This window comes from Oncorhynchus masou, chromosome 13 (assembly GCF_036934945.1).
Source record: "Oncorhynchus masou masou isolate Uvic2021 chromosome 13, UVic_Omas_1.1, whole genome shotgun sequence".
NCBI lineage: Eukaryota > Metazoa > Chordata > Actinopteri > Salmoniformes > Salmonidae > Oncorhynchus > Oncorhynchus masou.
Window position 1 is genome coordinate 44,305,635 of NC_088224.1, and position 24,449 is coordinate 44,330,083.

Consider the following 24,449-nt stretch of genomic DNA (forward strand, 5'->3'; position numbering starts at 1 on the left):
CCATTTTGACAACTAGAACTACTGTGCTGAAAACAAAGGCAGTGGGCAGGAGAGTCGGCACGGCGACCGTCGCCGACAACAACCAACCAGACGCATGCTGCAGCTTAATTGGGAGCGATGATGAATGAAGTGAGTGCTTATTGAATTCCCAGGCCTGTTATTTAGATAATACTGGAGAGAGGGCCCTTCTTCTCTCCCCCTCTGATCCATTCAGAGCCACAGCGGGGGTCCAGTTGCCTAATCCTGCCTGTTTGTAATGGCGACTAGTGAGCAGGGGGGGATTTGGACCCTCTCCCCATCACTCCCTGGATCCTGTGTGTCGCTACCAAGTCCCCGTGTTGGTTTTTCTACCAAATGAGCCTATTGAAGCCTATTTGACGAGATAACTTAATCCCCCCCCTCCTTGTTTTAGTTTTTTTGTTGGACGATCAGGCTCAGAAGAATTGTTATATTGCTTTTTTTTCTGGCTTTCCAAAACCAATTACCACACTTCAAAATGAGCCTGTGAGTGTATGTTAACCGCGCGTGTGTTTATGTGAGGGGAGAACAATGTCTGCCACAGAGTGGGGTAAGGAAGAGGTAACATAGGGATGCCGGAGTAGCTCACAGTTTGAGGCAACACGTCAGAACTCTACATGAGTGTGAGTGAGCCTTTGGTGACTAATGCCCATTCTACACAGGCTAGGAGGATTTCACAGCCAAATCTCAATATGAAAGCTGAGTTGCCGGGATCTCATCAGTGACTGTTGTGGTAATAAGATGCTGAAACAGGGTGGCCAATAGCAGCTTTACCACAGTTAGAACCTCCATAATGTAATACAGCCTATAAGAAGCTGATGATTATGAGAAAGTATTCACATTTTAGTCCATACTATGCCAAAAGGTTGTTTTTGTAAAGCATCTCAATAGAACTTAAATGGTTGTGCATCCTCCAATCAAACGCCCAGCTGTAGGAAAACACTGATTTTATTTTCTCGGTCCTACTTTCAACCACATAAAAGCAAAATGCCTTTAGAAAGGCCACCAGACCCCACTTATCCCGGACCATTGGCATAGCTTCAGATTGAGAGGTGATAGTGGTGATAGTTGGGGTATTAAAAACAGCAACATTTAGCGGTTTACAGAGAGCAAACACAGGCCTGGGTTCACAGGGGGCCAACAGAATCAATAGCCAGCGGCTCTACTTAGAAATGTGCTGTATAATCCTTGATCTCCAAGGCCATTTACTTTTCAGCTTGAAATTGGATACACTCTACAGAACTCTACTCGCAGAACGCCGAGCGCCCCTTCCGCAAATAAGACATCCTGAAAAATTGATCGGGGTGCATCCGACACAGATGATGTCTGGGGCTGAAAGACAGATATGACTCGCTGAAGGTAATTCACAAATGTGTAGAGACTAGGTCTCTTCAATGGAAAGATGAGGTGGTGTTACCATAACTACATCCCTGTTCTCAATAATACTGAACAGCTACTATTTCTGACACAAACACTCTGAATAGGGCAGCATATAGGCAATTAGCCACATACACCGATAAACCTCCACAGCGAGCCACATACACCGATAAGCCTCCACAGCGAGCCACATACACCGATAAGCCTCCACAGCGAGCCACATACACCGATAAGCCTCCACAGCGAGCCACATACACCGATAAGCCTCCACAGCGAGCCACATACACCGATAAGCCTACACAACGAGCCACATACACCGATAAGCCTACACAACGAGCCACATACACCGATAAGCCTACACAGCGAGCCACATACACCGATAAGCCTACACAGCGAGCCACATACACCGATAAGCCTACACAGCGAGCCACATACACCGATAGGCCTACACAGCGAGCCACATACACCGATAAGCCTCCACAGTGAGCCACATACACCGATAAGCCTCCACAGTGAGCCACATACACCGATAAGCCTCCACAGTGAGCCACATACACCGATAAGCCTCCACAGGGAGCCACATACACCGATAAGCCTACACAGCCTACACAGTGAGCCACATACACCGATAAGCCTCCACAGTGAGCCACATACACCGATAAGCCTACACAGCCTACACAGTGAGCCAATACACCGATAAGCCTACACAGTGAGCCACATACACCGATAAGCCTACACAGCCTACACAGTGAGCCACATACACCGATAAGCCTCCACAGTGAGCTACATACACCGATAAGCCTACACAGTGAGCCACATACACCGATAAGCCTCCACAGTGAGCCACATACATACACACTCCATTGTTGTAAAGAAAACAATACATTCATTGGCCCTGCTTTTCAATCGATCCGATTATCTAAAGTAAGCATGTAAGCCACTTTGAGTCTCTTCAATCCCACGGTACAGCACTGTGTCTTAAAGTGTCTGGCCTGCCTCTATGGGCAACTACTGTTATGTTTCCCCTATTGCCAATGTGCCCAGCGGTTGTGAGATCTACAGCCATCCCACTGCCAGGGGAACTTCTGAACGGAGACACCACAGCTTCATAGTTTCCACCCGGCGTGAAGCACCAGAGCACTGACTGACTGCAGAACAGAACCAGGCTCTGCCAATTACTGTCCCACTGCACAGTGCTGAGCGATTAACCGAAATGTTGGTTTTCATTTTTTTAGACAACTAATTGACAGACAAGAATGCGTGATTGTGAAGGGATATAGAGAGCAGCTGTTGCTTCGCGAGGTATCTCTACCTGAAAATACATGATCAAAGTGATTGATAGTTGGCATTCAGCAGTCATAAAAGTAGGCCTTATTTACTTTGAAGTTCTACAAAATAGTTTTTTTTTCCAGACGTCATAGGCAGCAGTTTAATAGAGATGAGATGATGCCTTGGAATGAAATAATAAAGTCATCAAATAAAACAATTGTAATATATACAACTGAAATATTGTATAAAAGTGAAGTGATAAATGAAGGTTAATAAGTGATCAGCAGTAATGGACCGTCACTACCATCACGGGACTTTTATTCATTGTGTTATAATGTGTTGTTACAGCATTTAACTCAAATAATCAAACAGAAATCTGATAAAAATGTTATATTATATTTGAATAATCTAACCGAAACTGAACGACCTCAAAAAGAACTAATCGCTCAGCACTAACACAGCCAAGCTTTTCTCTGTGAGACAATCTAAGTTGCAGGCTGGAGGGAATCAAAGCAATGACTCCTAAAATAAGAGGGGGAGGGGCCGGTGTGTGTGTGTGTGTATCTGTCTGTGTGTGTGTGTATCTGTCTGTGTGTGTATCTGTCTGTGCGTATGTATGTATGTATGTATGTATGCATGTATGTATGTGTGTGTGTGGGGGGGGGGGGGGGAGACTGAGAGCTGAAAGATAAAAGGCAGTAAAGAAACAGTCAGAGAGAGAGAGCCTGAGCGTGAGCCAGAGAAAGTGAGGGATATGATGAGGTCAGCTGCAGGTGTCCTTCATCTCATAAATCCCAGCCAGCAGGCACTTCATAAAAATATACCCATAAACATAGACTGTATACAGACTTGTCAAAGACCCAGTTGAGAAAGAAGAAACATCGCCATGCTTTTACCAAAGGAGGTCTGCGGGAAAGTGGGACATAGAAGATAACCGCTCTTGGATGTCCATCCGAGGTTCAGTGTGTGTGTGTGTGTGTGTGTCTGCGTGTGAATATACATGCGTGTGTTTGTCCATCGGAGTTCCAGTGTGTGTGTGTGAATATGCATGCGTGTGTTTGTTCATCGGAGTTCCAGTGTGTGTGTGTGTGTGTGCATGTCTGGCACACGACAGTGAGGTCCAGTAGCATTTCCAATAATACCCGGAAGCTTGACTTCTGCATGTTCCAACAGACCAAGTGTATGGCTCTAACGGCAGATCAGCTCTCTCTCAGGGCACTGCCAGGTTCATCTCTCTGTCGTAGGTGTTACTGGGACGAACGGTGGGCCATGAACAACATGATGTGAAATGGAACTGTTACAGTTGAATCTGAAATCTGGCTTCTCTGCCTGGTGAGTCATCACTGCTCAGGGTGGAGACAGACAGCCCATCTCGGTGTGGAGAGAAGTTCCCAATGCATGCTGACCTGTCATCTCACCGTGGTACATGTTGTCTTCTGACAGGTAGGACTACATGTGTTGCAGCGTAGTCTATGGTACAGTAATACAAAGACCCAGTCTAATTTACCCATCATCTCACCGTGGTACATGTTGTCTTCTGACAGGTAGGACTACATTTGTTGCAGCATAGTCTATGGTACAGTAATACAAAGACCCAGTCTAATTTACCCATCATCTCACCGTGGTACATGTTGTCTTCTGACAGGTAGGACTACATTTGTTGCAGCGTAGTCTATGGTACAGTAATACAAAGACCCAGTCTAATTTACCCATCATCTCACCGTGGTACATGTTGTCTTCTGACAGGTAGGACTACATTTGTTGCAGCATAGTCTATTGTACAGTAATACAAAGACCTAATCTAATTTACCCATCATCTCACCGTGGTACATGTTGTCTTCTGACAGGTAGGACTACATTTGTTGCAGCATAGTCTATTGTACAGTAATACAAAGACCTAATCTAATTTACCCATCATCTCACCGTGGTACATGTTGTCTTCTGACAGGTAGGACTACATTTGTTGCAGCATAGTCTATTGTACAGTAATACAAAGACCTAATCTAATTTACCCATCATCTCACCGTGGTACATGTTGTCTTCTGACAGGTAGGACTACATTTGTTGCAGCATAGTCTATTGTACAGTAATACAAAGACCTAATCTAATTTACCCATCATCTCACCGTGGTACATGTTGTCTTCTGACAGGTAGGACTACATTTGTTGCAGCGTAGTCTATTGTACAGTAATACAAAGACCTAATCTAATTTACCCATCATCTCACCGTGGTACATGTTGTCTTCTGACAGGTAGGACTACATTTGTTGCAGCATAGTCTATTGTACAGTAATACAAAGACCTAATCTAATTTACCCATCATCTCACCGTGGTACATGTTGTCTTCTGACAGGTAGGACTACATTTGTTGCAGCATAGTCTATTGTACAGTAATACAAAGACCTAATCTAATTTACCCATCATCTCACCGTGGTACATGTTGTCTTCTGACAGGTAGGACTACATTTGTTGCAGCATAGTCTATTGTACAGTAATACAAAGACCTAATCTAATTTACCCATCATCTCACCGTGGTACATGTTGTCTTCTGACAGGCAGGACTACATTTGTTGCAGCATAGTCTATTGTACAGTAATACAAAGACCTAATCTAATTTACCCATCATCTCACCGTGGTACATGTTGTCTTCCGACAGGTAGGACTACATTTGTTGCAGCGTAGTCTATTGTACAGTAATACAAAGACCTAATCTAATTTACCCATCATCTCACCGTGGTACATGTTGTCTTCTGACAGGTAGGACTACATTTGTTGCAGCATAGTCTATTGTACAGTAATACAAAGACCTAATCTAATTTACCCATCATCTCACCGTGGTACATGTTGTCTTCTGACAGGTAGGACTACATTTGTTGCAGCGTAGTCTATTGTACAGTAATACAAAGACCTAATCTAATTTACCCATCATCTCACCGTGGTACATGTTGTCTTCTGACAGGTAGGACTACATTTGTTGCAACGTAGTCTATTGTACAGTAATACAAAGACCTAATCTAATTTACCCATCATCTCACCGTGGTACATGTTGTCTTCTGACAGGTAGGACTACATTTGTTGCAGCGTAGTCTATTGTACAGTAATACAAGGACCTAATCTAATTTACCCATCATCTCACCGTGGTACATGTTGTCTTCTGACAGGTAGGACTACATTTGTTGCAGCATAGTCTATTGTACAGTAATACAAAGACCTAATCTAATTTACCCATCATCTCACCGTGGTACATGTTGTCTTCTGACAGGTAGGACTACATTTGTTGCAGCGTAGTCTATTGTACAGTAATACAAAGACCCAGTCTAATTTACCCATCATCTCACCGTGGTACATGTTGTCTTCTGACAGGTAGGACTACATTTGTTGCAGCGTAGTCTATTGTACAGTAATACAAAGACCCAGTCTAATTTACCCATCATCTCACCGTGGTACATGTTGTCTTCTGACAGGTAGGACTACATTTGTTGCAGCGTAGTCTATGGTACAGTAATACAAAGACCCAGTCTAATTTACCCATCATCTCACCGTGGTACATGTTGTCTTCTGACAGGTAGGACTACATTTGTTGCAGCGTAGTCTATTGTACAGTAATACAAAGACCCAGTCTAATTTACCCATTATCTCACCGTGGTACATGTTGTCTTCTGACAGGTAGGACTACATTTGTTGCAGCATAGTCTATTGTACAGTAATACAAAGACCCAGTCTAATTTACCCATCATCTCACCGTGGTACATGTTGTCTTCTGACAGGTAGGACTACATTTGTTGCAGCGTAGTCTATGGTACAGTAATACAAAGACCCAGTCTAATTTACCCATCATCTCACCGTGGTACATGTTGTCTTCTGACAGGTAGGACTACATTTGTTGCAGCGTAGTCTATGGTACAGTAATACAAAGACCCAGTCTAATTTACCCATCATCTCACCGTGGTACATGTTGTCTTCTGACAGGTAGGACTACATTTGTTGCAGCGTAGTCTATTGTACAGTAATACAAAGACCTAATCTAATTTACCCATCATCTCACCGTGGTACATGTTGTCTTCTGACAGGTAGGACTACATTTGTTGCAGCGTAGTCTATTGTACAGTAATACAAAGACCCAGTCTAATTTACCCATCATCTCACCGTGGTACATGTTGTCTTCTGACAGGTAGGACTACATTTGTTGCAGCGTAGTCTATGGTACAGTAATACAAAGACCCAGTCTAATTTACCCATCATCTCACCGTGGTACATGTTGTCTTCTGACAGGTAGGACTACATTTGTTGCAGCGTAGTCTATTGTACAGTAATACAAAGACCCAGTCTAATTTACCCATCATCTCACCGTGGTACATGTTGTCTTCTGACAGGTAGGACTACATTTGTTGCAGCGTAGTCTATTGTACAGTAATACAAAGACCTAATCTAATTTACCCATCATCTCACCGTGGTACATGTTGTCTTCTGACAGGTAGGACTACATTTGTTGCAGCGTAGTCTATTGTACAGTAATACAAAGACCTAATCTAATTTACCCATCATCTCACCGTGGTACATGTTGTCTTCTGACAGGTAGGACTACATTTGTTGCAGCATAGTCTATTGTACAGTAATACAAAGACCTAATCTAATTTACCCATCATCTCACCGTGGTACATGTTGTCTTCTGACAGGTAGGACTACATTTGTTGCAGCATAGTCTATTGTACAGTAATACAAAGACCTAATCTAATTTACCCATCATCTCACCGTGGTACATGTTGTCTTCTGACAGGTAGGACTACATTTGTTGCAGCATAGTCTATTGTACAGTAATACAAAGACCTAATCTAATTTACCCATCATCTCACCGTGGTACATGTTGTCTTCTGACAGGTAGGACTACATTTGTTGCAGCATAGTCTATTGTACAGTAATACAAAGACCTAATCTAATTTACCCATCATCTCAGCGTGGTACATGTTGTCTTCTGACAGGTAGGACTACATTTGTTGCAGCATAGTCTATTGTACAGTAATACAAAGACCTAATCTAATTTACCCATCATCTCACCGTGGTACATGTTGTCTTCTGACAGGTAGGACTACATTTGTTGCAGCATAGTCTATTGTACAGTAATACAAAGACCTAATCTAATTTACCCATCATCTCACCGTGGTACATGTTGTCTTCTGACAGGTAGGACTACATTTGTTGCAGCATAGTCTATTGTACAGTAATACAAAGACCTAATCTAATTTACCCATCATCTCACCGTGGTACATGTTGTCTTCTGACAGGCAGGACTACATTTGTTGCAGCATAGTCTATTGTACAGTAATACAAAGACCTAATCTAATTTACCCATCATCTCACCGTGGTACATGTTGTCTTCTGACAGGTAGGACTACATTTGTTGCAGCGTAGTCTATTGTACAGTAATACAAAGACCTAATCTAATTTACCCATCATCTCACCGTGGTACATGTTGTCTTCTGACAGGTAGGACTACATTTGTTGCAGCGTAGTCTATTGTACAGTAATACAAAGACCTAATCTAATTTACCCATCATCTCACCGTGGTACATGTTGTCTTCTGACAGGTAGGACTACATTTGTTGCAGCGTAGTCTATTGTACAGTAATACAAAGACCTAATCTAATTTACCCATCATCTCACCGTGGTATATGTTGTCTTCTGACAGGTAGGACTACATTTGTTGCAGCGTAGTCTATTGTACAGTAATACAAAGACCTAATCTAATTTACCCATCATCTCACCGTGGTACATGTTGTCTTCTGACAGGTAGGACTACATTTGTTGCAGCGTAGTCTATTGTACAGTAATACAAAGACCCAGTCTAATTTACCCATCATCTCACCGTGGTACATGTTGTCTTCTGACAGGTAGGACTACATTTGTTGCAGCGTAGTCTATTGTACAGTAATACAAAGACCCAGTCTAATTTACCCATCATCTCACCGTGGTACATGTTGTCTTCTGACAGGTAGGACTACATTTGTTGCAGCGTAGTCTATGGTACAGTAATACAAAGACCCAGTCTAATTTACCCATCATCTCACCGTGGTACATGTTGTCTTCTGACAGGTAGGACTACATTTGTTGCAGCGTAGTCTATTGTACAGTAATACAAAGACCCAGTCTAATTTACCCATCATCTCACCGTGGTACATGTTGTCTTCTGACAGGTAGGACTACATTTGTTGCAGCATAGTCTATTGTACAGTAATACAAAGACCTAATCTAATTTACCCATCATCTCAGCGTGGTACATGTTGTCTTCTGACAGTTAGGACTACATTTGTTGCAGCATAGTCTATTGTACAGTAATACAAAGACCTAATCTAATTTACCCATCATCTCACCGTGGTACATGTTGTCTTCTGACAGGTAGGACTACATTTGTTGCAGCATAGTCTATTGTACAGTAATACAAAGACCTAATCTAATTTACCCATCATCTCACCGTGGTACATGTTGTCTTCTGACAGGTAGGACTACATTTGTTGCAGCGTAGTCTATTGTACAGTAATACAAAGACCTAATCTAATTTACCCATCATCTCACCGTGGTACATGTTGTCTTCTGACAGGTAGGACTACATTTGTTGCAGCGTAGTCTATTGTACAGTAATACAAAGACCTAATCTAATTTACCCATCATCTCACCGTGGTACATGTTGTCTTCTGACAGGTAGGACTACATTTGTTGCAGCATAGTCTATTGTACAGTAATACAAAGACCTAATCTAATTTACCCATCATCTCACCGTGGTACATGTTGTCTTCTGACAGGTAGGACTACATTTGTTGCAGCATAGTCTATTGTACAGTAATACAAAGACCTAATCTAATTTACCCATCATCTCACCGTGGTACATGTTGTCTTCTGACAGGTAGGACTACATTTGTTGCAGCGTAGTCTATTGTACAGTAATACAAAGACCTAATCTAATTTACCCATCATCTCACCGTGGTACATGTTGTCTTCTGACAGGTAGGACTACATTTGTTGCAGCGTAGTCTATTGTACAGTAATACAAAGACCCAGTCTAATTTACCCATCATCTCACCGTGGTACATGTTGTCTTCTGACAGGTAGGACTACATTTGTTGCAGCATAGTCTATTGTACAGTAATACAAAGACCCAGTCTAATTTACCCATCATCTCACCGTGGTACATGTTGTCTTCTGACAGGTAGGACTACATTTGTTGCAGCGTAGTCTATTGTACAGTAATACAAAGACCCAGTCTAATTTACCCATCATCTCACCGTGGTACATGTTGTCTTCTGACAGGTAGGACTACATTTGTTGCAGCGTAGTCTATGGTACAGTAATACAAAGACCCAGTCTAATTTACCCATCATCTCACCGTGGTACATGTTGTCTTCTGACAGGTAGGACTACATTTGTTGCAGCGTAGTCTATTGTACAGTAATACAAAGACCCAGTCTAATTTACCCATCATCTCACCGTGGTACATGTTGTCTTCTGACAGGTAGGACTACATTTGTTGCAGCGTAGTCTATTGTACAGTAATACAAAGACCTAATCTAATTTACCCATCATCTCACCGTGGTACATGTTGTCTTCTGACAGGTAGGACTACATTTGTTGCAGCGTAGTCTATTGTACAGTAATACAAAGACCTAATCTAATTTACCCATCATCTCACCGTGGTACATGTTGTCTTCTGACAGGTAGGACTACATTTGTTGCAGCGTAGTCTATTGTACAGTAATACAAAGACCTAATCTAATTTACCCATCATCTCACCATGGTACATGTTGTCTTCTGACAGGTAGGACTACATTTGTTGCAGCGTAGTCTATTGTACAGTAATACAAAGACCTAATCTAATTTACCCATCATCTCACCGTGGTACATGTTGTCTTCTGACAGGTAGGACTACATTTGTTGCAGCGTAGTCTATTGTACAGTAATACAAAGACCCAGTCTAATTTACCCATCATCTCACCGTGGTACATGTTGTCTTCTGACAGGTAGGACTACATTTGTTGCAGCGTAGTCTATTGTACAGTAATACAAAGACCTAATCTAATTTACCCATCATCTCACCGTGGTACATGTTGTCTTCTGACAGGTAGGACTACATTTGTTGCAGCGTAGTCTATTGTACAGTAATACAAAGACCTAATCTAATTTACCCATCATCTCACCGTGGTACATGTTGTCTTCTGACAGGTAGGACTACATTTGATGCAGCGTAGTCTATTGTACAGTAATACAAAGACCTAATCTAATTTACCCATCATCTCACCGTGGTACATGTTGTCTTCTGACAGGTAGGACTACATTTGTTGCAGCGTAGTCTATTGTACAGTAATACAAAGACCCAGTCTAATTTACCCATCATCTCACCGTGGTACATGTTGTCTTCTGACAGGTAGGACTACATTTGTTGCAGCGTAGTCTATTGTACAGTAATACAAAGACCTAATCTAATTTACCCATCATCTCACCGTGGTACATGTTGTCTTCTGACAGGTAGGACTACATTTGTTGCAGCGTAGTCTATTGTACAGTAATACAAAGACCTAATCTAATTTACCCATCATCTCACCGTGGTACATGTTGTCTTCTGACAGGTAGGACTACATTTGTTGCAGCGTAGTCTATGGTACAGTAATACAAAGACCTAATCTAATTTACCCATCATCTCACCGTGGTACATGTTGTCTTCTGACAGGTAGGACTACATTTGTTGCAGCGTAGTCTATGGTACAGTAATACAAAGACCTAATCTAATTTACCCATCATCTCACCGTGGTACATGTTGTCTTCTGACAGGTAGGACTACATTTGTTGCAGCGTAGTCTATTGTACAGTAATACAAAGACCTAATCTAATTTACCCATCATCTCACCGTGGTACATGTTGTCTTCTGACAGGTAGGACTACATTTGTTGCAGCGTAGTCTATTGTACAGTAATACAAAGACCTAATCTAATTTACCCATCATCTCACCGTGGTACATGTTGTCTTCTGACAGGTAGGACTACATTTGTTGCAGCGTAGTCTATGGTACAGTAATACAAAGACCCAGTCTAATTTACCCATCTTCGTCTGGCTTTCAGGGGTCACCTTATTTTTTTATTGTAAAGAATTTTTTTTAAAATCTAAATTGCAGTAGCAGTTTTAAAACAGACTATCATGTGAATATTGTTGCTTTAAATCAGTGCAAGTGCAAGCACTCTCTGGCAGTCTCTCTCCATCAGCTCCATTCAAATTGCATCCAAAATAGATCATCCTGATCTAGGCCTATACTGTATATAGATGTCCTGGCCTACCTCTTTCAGGTAATACATTCAATGCAATATTAGGCTTATATTTAGCTAATTAATGATGGGTTATACATAATAAGCTTCTAAAGTATAGCCTCTGTTTCTTGTACAATACGCCCGCACCTGGCCACTGGCCCCTCTTCTTAAAGAACGCTCCTTAGCTCTTGGAGACCCATGTAGGAAAAGCTAGACTAGAATAGCTTGCTGGACATGATATTTTTTTTTTGCATTCCTTATATCAATAAACTATTCGAAGAGGGACGCAAGCTCTTGCTTGCTGACTGTTAAATACAGCAGCCAATAGAACTCACAGAGTTTGAAAGAAGAGCGAACGCATGATGGCGGAAGCCTATAGAAGTTATTTATTCAGACCCAAAAGCCGTCTGCATCTAATTCTAGTCCTATATTATTCAAGGATGTCATTAGAATGATGCAGATGAGGACCACGAAACGTATTTCATTTAACTGTTGAAAGTGAGGAAGGAATGGAGCAACAATAGAGAGAGAAAGAGGAGGTAGGCTAATAGCATTAGGGGAAATATTATGAATGGTATATTTGAGTCAGCCTACTAATTACACAAATATGCCCTATTATATTTCAAAATGAAAATCTAATTTGCTAACCTATACTTGTGATGTTGTAGGCGTCGTGTGCTGCACCAGAATCCCATGTTCTCTCCCTGCTTTATCACGCTTTGAAATATGTGCGTCATTCCAGTCCATACAATACGGCATTAAACAATACAGTAATACAGTTCACACTCCAAAAGATTAGCCTACTGGAGCTAGTTCCATTTATTTACCCAAGAGAGCATATAGCTAGCTGCATCTATGGGCTTTTATGTTTTTCTGTAGTGCATAATGTGCAGTAGCCTATATCATATACAGTATGTATTGGACACGGGCTCATCAAACGTCTAATGTATGGCTCATTAAATGTCTTTCATGTAGGGCTCATCAAATGTCTTTAATATATGTCTCATAAAATGTCTTTAATGTACGGCTCATTAAATGTAGGGCTCATAAAATGTCTTTAATGTAGGGGTTATAAAATGTCTTTAAAGTAGGGCTCATTAAATGTCTTTAATGTAGGGCTCATCAAATGTCTTTCATGTAGGGCTCATAAAATGTATTTAACGAATGGCTCATAAAATGTATTAAATGTATGGCTCATAAAATGTATTTAACAAATGGCTCATAAAATGTATTTAATGTATGGCTCATAAAATGTATTTAACGAATGGCTCAACAGGCTCAGGTAGCATCAGACATGAATTTTCGATCAAAGCTCGAATTAAATCCGGATATAGGCCATATTTATATGCTTTATAATGCTTTTGATTGATACCAGGTTACCTGGGAGAAAAGTGTTTTATTCTCTGGATGGAGCATTTGTAAAATACCGGGAAAATATTCAACCCCTACACCACACAGGACGTGAGACATACAGACAATAGACACAAACAAGCAGCCCAAATGTCAGCGCGGATATATTTGGCTACTTCCCAAGATATAACTTTTTTAAACCAACATGGTCTCATTCGAATACGTCAAAATAGTTACATTTCACCACAGTAGTTATACTTCATGTGAGTGGACAAAGTCAAAGTCACTTATGGACATATTACTTATTTGTCACTATAATGGCATATTAGCAAGGCTATAATGTCGGTTGAAATAGTGTTCTGCAATGATGGTGCTCTACATTTGAGGGACTGAATACTACCGCATCTATCTCTTTAACGCACTATACCCTTTGCACAGACGCGTTTCAGAAAAAAAGAGATTTTAATTTACCAAATGCTCGTCATCAAACTCCCTGACCTAACAAAATGGATGGCTAGTGGGAGGCAGAGGGGAGTAGAGGAGCGAGGCACAAAATGCACGTATCCAGAACACCGAACATACCACAGGTGCCTAGGGCCATGCTCTCCTCCTCAGCAAGCTCAAATCTTCAGTCTGTAAGACAGGCCATGGCCACGAGTCCTGTGACCTAATTATTGAGCAGCTCAACATAATTCTGGTTCATTGTTAAACAAACCGGAACAGTAGGTCCCTGGGTTCAAACATTGAATATTTCTTCATGTCCAGGGCGGTGGTGTTCCATGATCAATGTGTATCTCACAAATCTAATCTAATCTAAGTCAATATTATACCGTTTGCACGTATACAGCATTTGCAAAGATATTGCCATCACTTCACATGGTTCTCCGTTTTGCTTATAATAAATCATTATTATAGACATTGGCTATAATTTCAAATTGTGTAAAAAAAAACAGTGAATTTCACAGAAATTCTGAAACAAGAGCATTTGGCTCCAAAAATAATATTGTGTGCATTGAACTGCATCCAAAAACAAGCTGAGTGGGGAGCGATGAGGAGAAAGAATGCGGATAATGCGAGGAGGGGAGGGTGGATGAGAGAGGATGAGAGAGGAGGAGAGAGGAGTGAGATCAATCCAGAGAACAGCTGGGGTGGGTTGAGCAGGGTCAAGCTCAGGAGACCGTCTCACAGCCAAGGTCATCCTTTGATCTTCACAGGCAGAAAACGGCCCCTAACCTTTGGGCTGGCTGGAAGGATTCTAAACTCTGGGTTGTCTCTCTCTCTCCCTTTCTGCTCTCCTTCTGTCCTTACATCTTTCTCCCTCTACTTCTCTCTCAAAGTCAATCATAACCACACATGCCTAAAAGCCCTCAGAGCTAGAGCATGCCTGTCCTCTACAGAAACGTTGAATACCATCCAAGTGGTTATTATTATTATTGCTGTAGTGCAGTCGCTGAATACATGTCATTGCTTTGCGACAGTCTCCTGCACACGGAGAGAGAGAGACTCATCTTTCTCCTCACCTTGGTTGTGCTCACGGTGCCAGGAACTGATATAGTTCAGTGGCCAAACAAACAAAGCGTGACATATCCAGACGATTGTCTGTGGGTGAGATAAGAGTCTAATGAGAAAGTGCACGTGGGGGGGGGGGGATGTATCCTTTGCAGAGAATCTGTGATGTACTGGGGATTTTAATAACTTCCTGTGTCTCCCTGGTTTAATGGTGAGACACGCAGGCAGCCAAAGCGGAGTTTACCCTATGGGAACAGATTCCATTAAGATGCAATATCTTTCTCAAAAGTGCATTTCTACACTCTAAAATGACCTCGGAGGGTAATTATTTCCTATTGCTCTGCATATCAGAAATGATGATAGTGTTGAGAGGAATAATGCAATCACGGCTGAGGAACATGGAGATATGGTTTATATTGGGTAAAAAAAAACGGAGGATAATTAGAAAATAATATACGATACACCGTCAAATTGATCTTCAGCTTTCCGTCGAAACTCTAGTAAAGAGTTTAATAAAAAACTAATTACAGATCAATGCCAGATCAACCTACATCCCATAATCAAACACGTGCTTGTGCCCTTCTCTTAGACTGCCTGACACTGCTCCGCAAACCAGCAGCTCAAACCCTCAACCTGCTCAGCTGCGCATTAAGTTAAATCTATCGCTGGGAGAGAAAATTGGACACCAGACAGACCGGTTATTACCCAGGGGAATGTGGGAGGGATCTGAAAAATTAACATGGATTACTCAAGTATGACTGACAGTTTCAGAAGGGCTTTTACGACTTACCAAGTGATTTGGGACTTGCCTTAATTCAGCGAGGGATGTTTAATACTGTGGGCTGTCTCGGCTATATCTTGGCACAACAGCGCCTTGGCTGGGCTGGTCGGACGGCTAGGGAGGGAACTTTCCCCGCAGCCCCAGCAGGGCCAGACCCATTGTTCTGCTAAGAATGACGGGATTCTTAGTTGGGCCAACATTTCTGGTTAGGGGGACTGTCTACAGGCCTCGGTTGTGCTTTGGGAGAGGGAGGAGAGGGATGCTTCCCAGGGGTGGCCCCTTGAACTCTCCTTCTCTTGCATCTGGTTGGTCTGCGGTGGGCAGGTGGGTACGGGGGCTTTACCAAACCAGAACCATTCATCACGGATAAAGGAAGTACCTTTGAGAAAACTGGGGAATTTTGAAGATTTTCCAAAAGTAATTTCATTCATATGTGGAGATGCTTTACATGGGAAAGCACTGCTGTGGTCAGGAGGAGGGACTTGGCTTTAGTCGTCAGTTTTTTTGGAATAGAGAGCCTGGGAGACACTGCGGTATCGTGAAAACAGACAAACAGGGGGAACGGAATAGGACGGTGAGAAGGAGGAACAGGAAAGGACTTTAACATTTTGCATGTTTCCCGTTTGGGACTCCCAGGGCCATCGCCACTTCCTGATGCGGTTTCCATCATTTACAGAGCATCTACTGGACAACTGGAGTCGGCTTTCAATCGCGCGGTCAGGTTGGCGGACTAAAACAAAGGAAGATAAAGGATGAAGAGATTTCTAAATGGGTCTGGACTTGATCTTTGTCTATATTCATGGGGTTACCAAAGTCAGCATCGAGCAACGTAACAGTCTTGGCAAATCCTTATTCCTTCCTTTTTCTTCCCCAAATGAATCTAGAAACACACTCTCTGCGTCGATCAAGCAAAGCATGCTGCCATTTTGATTGTTCCATACCACACTCCAATTCCAAGAGCAAAGAACAGCAATAGGATGAGGTCATATTGTATTCTAATCTGATCAGTTCAGTTCATTCTTCTTGCTGTCATCACTTTGACATGAGATGAGAGCAGCATGGATGAAATCGGTTCACGTTGCCAGAATGGAACGACCTGTAATGTACCTACTGTACCTGAGCTCATCTTGCATTTAGAAATGGGTGTCAATGATAAGCAGCGTTTTGAAGCATTTGCATGAGAGAGACCTAATCATCTAGGCTCACACCACTAGGAGGATGAAATCATTTTCATCTGCTCTGCCTTTGACTTTTCAAATGCTCCAGTTCACCATGTAAATCATAATGCATCCCTATCGGGGTTTACTTCACTATGTTTTACAACTTTAGCGATTCCTTACACAGCGTTGGGTGGTTTTACACACTACAGACACTGAAAAACAAGGGTTTCATTTTCATAAACTATTCCTCAAACCTTCTCTCCTGCAAAATGGGCCGCTAATAACGATTTCTTTGTGTGTGTGTGTGTGTGTGTGTGTGTGTGTGCGCACACGAGTGTGTGCGTTTGGAGTTGAGCGGCGGGCGGGCGCAGGCAGCAGCATTGACTGCCGCATTGCACAGAATACCTAAACAGCTGTGGTCCCCCTTCGAAGCGATCGATCATGTTCCAGTCTCTGGATCAGACACGGGGAGAGCTGACTGCTCCAATCCTCATCCCATCTCACTCTCAGGCTTTAGCAACAGATTGGCTACATAGAAGAGCAAAACGCTTCAGTATGGGATTACGTTTTGCAGTATCACTTGCTCTATTGAATTGAAATGAAACTGGTCCAAGTCAGTTTGTTTGAAAAGATCTAGTAACTAGTATAGTTGCTGTCTAGTTAGCTACATGTAATGCCACTAATAGATTGAAATCCCATGTAACTACTATGCAAATTCAATTGCATGTGCATTGTATTGTAAAGTATATGACCTTCATCTGCGTTTCATTTATCCAATGTCATCCTCTCTCTGCCTCTGCACCACACATCGCCAGCTCTGTCCTTGCTTTATGTCTGAATCACGGACTTCCTGCCCATAGTGGCCACTTCCTGCATATTTCCCTATGGCCTCTTGACGTTAACTGATTACCTGTAGCTGACGTCCGGATATTTACTTCTTCCTATGGGACACGGGGTGACAACTCTACATCATCTCACAGCAACTGGATACACCTGAGTAGAAAAAACACAACTGGTGGCGGAGCCGTGCCCCATCTCTCTATATTACTAAATATAATGGTGTGGCCAAGCAGGGGCTTGTCAAAACGTAGGCCAGAGAGGACTGGCACAAGCCTAGGGTACTGAGGAATGTATACATTGTGTTTCTGGGTTGTGTTACATGGCGATAAGAAAGAGACAGGACTTCATTAGCATTATGTAGATGCTGACACTGCACATTCAGGTCAGGACGAGTGGTTTTGTGTGGAGTATGTGTGCGTGTATTTATGCCTGTCAAGGGGACAGTGTGTTTAAGGCCAGTCACGTCCGTCTGACACCCCCCTGCCCACTGAGCTGTCAGAACAGGATGGATGAAGAGGGTGCCCTGCATAGCAATGGTCTCAGGAGAAATACCAGCAGCACCATGACACGACAACACATCATGCTACACCAGGATACACTAGGCTAAAGCTACACTGTGGCCTTCCCAACGCGCTACACTAGGCTAACGCTATGCTAGTGCTGTAGCCTTCACGCCTTTAGAAACACAACGCAACGCCCGCAACGCTAACTCTACACTAGCGCATGTGTAGGAGGAGGATCTGCTCTGCCTCACAAAGAGGCCAGGCGCTCTGAACTCTGCTCTGTCTGGGGGCCTGCAGCTAGAACATCTGCGTTTGATGTTTAGAGGCATTGTTGTTGAGAGATCTCCGTTCGGTAGACAGTGACACCATGTCAAAGTGGGCAGGGTTTTGCTGGAGAAAGACAGTACATTTCAACCTCCATACACAGAGAGACACAGATGATACTGTAGCTAACAAAGTAACAACAACAGGCAGTACTACAGTGACGGGATGAATCAGTCTGCCAATAGCACCAGTTGTCCAATGGGAATGAGCTCTTATCAACGGCAATAACAAGAAGATGTTGTAAATCAAACATGTCACTGTGCAAGAGGAGACCATCAAATCACAGCAGCTTTGCCAAACCCTTCAGAATATGAACATTTCAGTTAAATGAAGTTCTGACATACAGTGTTTTCTTTTTCTTTTCAGCAAGTATTCAGAAAGGATGTTGTGTCAGTCACCAGGTTTCCATCCAATTGGCAAGAGATCTTCATGGGAATATTCTAAAATCCGCATAAAGAATGTGCATTTTCCCACCTGTGGCGTTTCCACCAAACTGACTTGTTGGGGTAAGAGCCAGTGGGTGATGACATGCGCGCAAAATGTACTTTTTTTGCTTACGTTTTCTTGTACTGAATAAAAAGTTCAAAGTTCAATGTTTTTACATCTGCATTTTCAACTCTACCAGTAGTTTTGTCACAAAAACAGTTGTGTTAAATAGAAAATGTGTCTACGCTGGTCTATGTGTGCTCTAGCAGCCAGCGGGCAGATACAGTGCAGGTAGGCTGTGCGGAGAGGGTGGTCTACATGATGAGATTATTATGGATGAGAACTAGAATATGTTTATTTGTCAATCGGTAGTCGAGCATCAGTCATCATGTCACCAGAATAAGATATTTATTGAAAGGAGCATTATGATGTGAAGTTCATCGTAACTTACTTCATCTGCAGCCGAATAAACGGCATGCTTTCTCGAGTCATAGTGGGAGAACCACACCATATCATCCAGTGACTCCAAGTTTATTTGCCCCACCATTTCTTGCATAATACATTATTTATACAATTGTACCGAAACGACCTGTTTCCATCACTGTTGTCAATTGATTTAGTTTTATATCGTATGACTTTGAAAGCTGTGGATTGGAAACATTGTTACTGGCCTTCACGCAATACCCCATAATGTCAAAGTGGACTAATGTTTTTGGAAATATTTACAAATTAATAAAAAATGAAAAGCAAAAAAATGCCTTGAGTCAATAAGTATTCAACCGCCTTTGTTATGACAAGCCGAGTAAAACGTGGCTTCACAGGACACATAATAAGTTCCATTGTGCTTTATAACACGATTTTTTTGAATGACTACTTCATCTCTGTACCCCACACATACAATTATCTGTAAGGTCCCTCATTAGAGCAGTGCATTTCAAACACAGATTCAACCACAGAGACCGATTAGGGAGGTTTTCCAATGCCTCTTGGACATTTGAATAGTCCTTTGAGCATGGTGAAATAATGAATGACAATTCGGTGTGGCGCTGAACAACGTGACCCGGAAGTTTTGTAATTTACATTTGAGAAACGTATCGGGACCCATCTGATAGCGGTTCCATATGTGACAGAGATGAAAACCTCTGTTAGAAACGTAGAAAGAACGGGAATATAAATATACAACAACTAGGATCGGTTGCTAATATGACTAGGATTGTTCCTTTGGCTTCTAGACAACGAAAGAAAGTTGATATGAAAACCAATAGAAAAGGAGAGAAACGGCATAGCTGCGGGTCCAATAGGGAAGTAAATGCAAATACATTTGCAAAAAAATCGATAATTACTCCTGTCTATACAGAAATAAATCGAATAATTCAAAATACTTCACCAGTAAGCATGATTTAACTAGAAGAATCGAGGATCGTTAGCTTCTTTAAAATAAATCTGTGGATAAGCCCAGTTACATTAATTTCTGTTCATGCATGTGTTAATTATAGTGATTTTATCGTTGTCATTCTCGGAGTGGAAACGTTTTCAGGGGTTCACAACCTGCCACACCTTTTGGTTTATTTCATAACCATCATTTACACGTTTTGAACATGTTTTCATTGTCTTTTGTATGGAGTGAGCATATGTCTCTGTCCTGATCATGTATAGGGAGCGGAGAATACGTATCTGAGCACGCATAGAAGTACCTGATTTGCTGTGCGGAAATGTTGGAAAGTGTTGTGGTTTTTTATTTCCACTGCGGATGATAATATATTAAAACTAGTTCCTCACAAAAAGCTATTTGAAAAATCTTTCCAACAATCTCCCCCTTGATAATCACCAATCTTCGATGTGAAAGAGTTATAGGCCTACTGCTGCATTGGCCTGTAGGCTATCAGTTCCATGCGCTAAATTCTTTAGTCGAAAATGGATCACAGTGTACCAATGTGTCCATATGGCTGGTGATCTCGAATGAGTTGATGTTTAACTTTTTGGTTTTTATCATTTTAATTCCGATTTTTATTAACCACGTGACAATGATTTTGAGAAACGAAAACGTTTTATTGAAATTAAACTGTTCCACGAAAATGCGCATTTGAAAATCATAACAGGCTTCCACAAACTTGAAACACACGCTGCCGATGAGGTCTTTATAAAACAATTGCCTCCACGTTTCCATGGTCTTATCTTGCGTATAGGCTACTTTGAAGCAAGGTTAGACATGCCTCATATCATATGAAATAAAACATTCCCGGCTTCAAACAATGAAGCATGTTTTCACAATGCATCCTGCCTCCTGCTCGCGTTGTAAAGCGGTGGGCTACACACTGATAGCCTGTTGCCTGCACTTGAATGCTGAATGAAAGGCACGCTTCAATTACCAGTTGAGAAATATAAATAGTAGCTCATTTTAATCGTACACCAAAACAGTTTCAACATGCGATTGCATTTAGAATTGTTGCGCAATGGACTGGCTTATAAAAACACATGTTTTACTCCAGCTGAAGAGGTACAGGAGACTAAATAGGCTTTGTATACTGTGCACGTGTGATTGTTGTTGGAAAAGATACATGCTACCTAACACAAATCCACAAAACGATGCTACTTAACCTATAGACCGATAAGCATGATGATCCAATGGTACACTGAGTATACAAAACATTAAGAACACCCGCTCTTTCCGTGACATAGAAAGAAATGATCCCTTATTGATGTCACTTGTTAAATCCATTTCAATCAGTGTAGATGAAGGGGAGGAGACGAGTTAAAGAAGGAACCCGCTCAGGGATTTCACCATGTGGCCAGTGACTTTAAAACAGTTACAGAGTTTAATGGCTGTGATAGGAGAAAACTGAGGATGGATCAACAACATTGTAGTTACTCCACAATATTAACCTAAATGACAGAGCGAAAAGAAGGAAGCCTGCACAGAATAAAAATATCCCAAAACATGCATCCTGTTTGCAATAAGGCACTCAAGTAAAACTGCAAAAAATGTGGAAAATAAATTAACTTTATGCGCAGAATAGAAAGCATTGTGTTTGGGGCAAATCCAACACAACACATTCAACATCACGGACTATATATATCTTCAAACATGACATTTTTTAAAATAATAATAATATTATTTTCAAGCATGGTGGTGGCTGGATCATGTTATGGGTATGATTGTCATCGGCAAGGATTAGAAACGTTTTTTAAGATAACAAGTAATGGAATAGAGCTTAAGCACAGGCAAAATCCTAGAGGAAAACCAGGTTCAGTCTCCTTTCCAACAGACACTGGCTGATAAATTCATCTTTCAGCTGGACAATAACCTAAAACACAAGGCCAAATGTAGTTTCTTACCAAGATGACACTGAATGTTTCTGAGTGGCCTAGTTACTGTTCTGACATAAATCAGCTTGAAAATCTATGGCAAGAAAATGGCTGTCTAGTAATGACAGAGCTTGAAGCATTTTAAAAAGAATAACGTGCAAATATTGTACAATCCAGGTGTGCAAGGCTCTTAGAGACTTACCCAGAAAGACTCACAGCTGTAATCACTGCTAAAGGTGATTCTAATATGTATTGACTAAGAGGTGTGAATACTTATATAAAATAGATGTTTCTGAATTTCATTTTCAATACATTTGCTAACATTTCCAAATACATATTTTCACTTTGTCATTATGGGTTATTGTGGGTAGAAAAATAATCTATTCAATACATTTTGAATTCAGGCTGTAACACAACAAAATGTGGAATAAGTCTAGGGGTATGAATACTTTCTGAAGGCACTATAGAAAGACACATTTCTAGCTGATCACTGAAAAATCTTGTCCGTTGGCACCTTTCCTTAGAATCTATAAAACATAATAGTCCCAAGCACCTGGGAAGTGACACTTAAAGGGGAAGGTCAGTGTGATATTAACACGTTAAAGGTTTCCCATTACATCCCAGCCTCATATACACCCCTGCCTTTAATGGCTTGTGGGATAGCCTATGCAGTGGGCTGAGAGATTGTATGGGCAATTTCAAACATGTCTCTATGGTGGCTATATTCTATGGGCAGTCCGTGCTGTGTCCCTGTGGATCCCAGTGTGTCAATAAAACCATCAGAGGGCCCGGTGAGGCCTCCACAGAAACTCTTCTGCCCTCTGGTCCCTATTGAAATGAACAGGGGTCTTAGTGCAACGCTGCACCTGGCCTAAGAAACTGCTGATGCAGCCCGTTCTCCTATTCCCTCTGCCTCTCCAACTCCCCCATCTCTTTCTCTCTCTCTCTCTCTCTCTCTCTCTCTCTCTCTCTCTCTCTCTCTCTCTCTCTCTCTCTCTCTCTCTCTCTCTCTCTCTCTCTCTCTCTCTCTCTCTCTCTCTCGGTTCCCTTGGAAGTTTGGCTGCAGGAAATGCAGCTCTTAAGTAGATTTCCGAGCAGCAGAGAAGCCCGCAGTGTGAATATTAAGAGCGCTTTGGCTGCCCTAGAAGCTCCGGAGTTCAACGGTCGGGGGACAGCCAGGGGAGGCCCTTTTTGACCGGGAGGCGAGCGCTGGCAACGACGCTCACGTCATGCGTCACAAATGCGATTGTTGACAATCTCCCAAAGAGGGGGAAGTTGAGACGGTGCAATTTACATAACTGAATCAGGACGGGGAGTGTTTCAGCAGAAAGGGGAGTCTTCTTACCTGGAATGCCTGGTGGGGTTTTCAGGTATTTCCCATTGAAATGCTGTATCACCACTTCACATTTCTCCGTCGACTCCATCCTGTGACAAAAGGATGAATTCAAGCGGGGATATTATATTACACATGAATGAATACCTAAAACATGTTATAGAAAACATACAACAGTCCTTTCATATCTACTGAAGTGCCTAGGCAGAATACAACTCTTACACGCGATGAATGCCAAAAGCATGACATTTCATACATGCAGTACCTTTGAGTATGCATGGAACATTTTCCACGTTGATCCCAATGTAGATTTGAGGCCCTATGACAACACCTATTGTTTTCCTTGGCCGAGTGCCTACAGTATTGTGGCTGAGTCATTTTATGAGGAGGCTAATTGAGGATATACACCCTTGAGTCACAGTGATATCCAAATTCTCCTGGGCTAATTGAGGAAGAGAGTGGGGTGAGCACTAATAGGATATGAGAGACTGGAGAGAGCGTTGACTGTCTGTGTGTCATGGAACAGGAAGAGCGAGTGTGGTGGAGTTACTAAGGGAGTGGAGTCACACAGTGTGACTGTGACTCATTTACAGAGAACAGAGTAGTATCATATTAAACCCTCCCTTCCTCCGCCCAACTCAGACCACTGATCAACTAAAGACGTACGTACCAGTAAGGGGTCTGTGATGTCCCTCTGTGTATCATTTACTAGATTATCCATCCCCTCTATCTATCATCCTGCCTTCTTTACTCAGTTTTACTCTCTCGCACATCTCTTTTTCTGTTTCATCCTTCTCTTTCCTTTTCTTTCACCCCCCTTTCATCCATACCGCTCTTCTTGACCCTCTATCTTTTTCTCATGACTCATCCATCTCTTTCTCTCATTTATCTTGCCTATTTTCCACCCAATATTTCTCACTGGTCTTTCTGTCTCATCTCTCTCTCTCTCTCTCTCTCTCTCTCTCTC

General features: G+C 42.0%; 1 protein-coding gene across 3 annotated transcripts in view; it reads right to left on the reverse strand.

Moving 5' to 3' along the window:
• LOC135552400 (RNA-binding motif, single-stranded-interacting protein 3-like) overlaps positions 1 to 24,449 on the reverse strand; it is a 250,210-nt gene that overhangs the window by 80,052 nt on the left and 145,709 nt on the right. For all 3 annotated transcript variants that reach the window (XM_064983986.1, XM_064983984.1, XM_064983985.1), the window contains one exon: positions 23,495 to 23,574. In XM_064983986.1, coding sequence (XP_064840058.1) covers positions 23,495 to 23,574 — 80 coding nt within the window. The remainder of the gene's footprint in view (positions 1 to 23,494; positions 23,575 to 24,449) is intronic.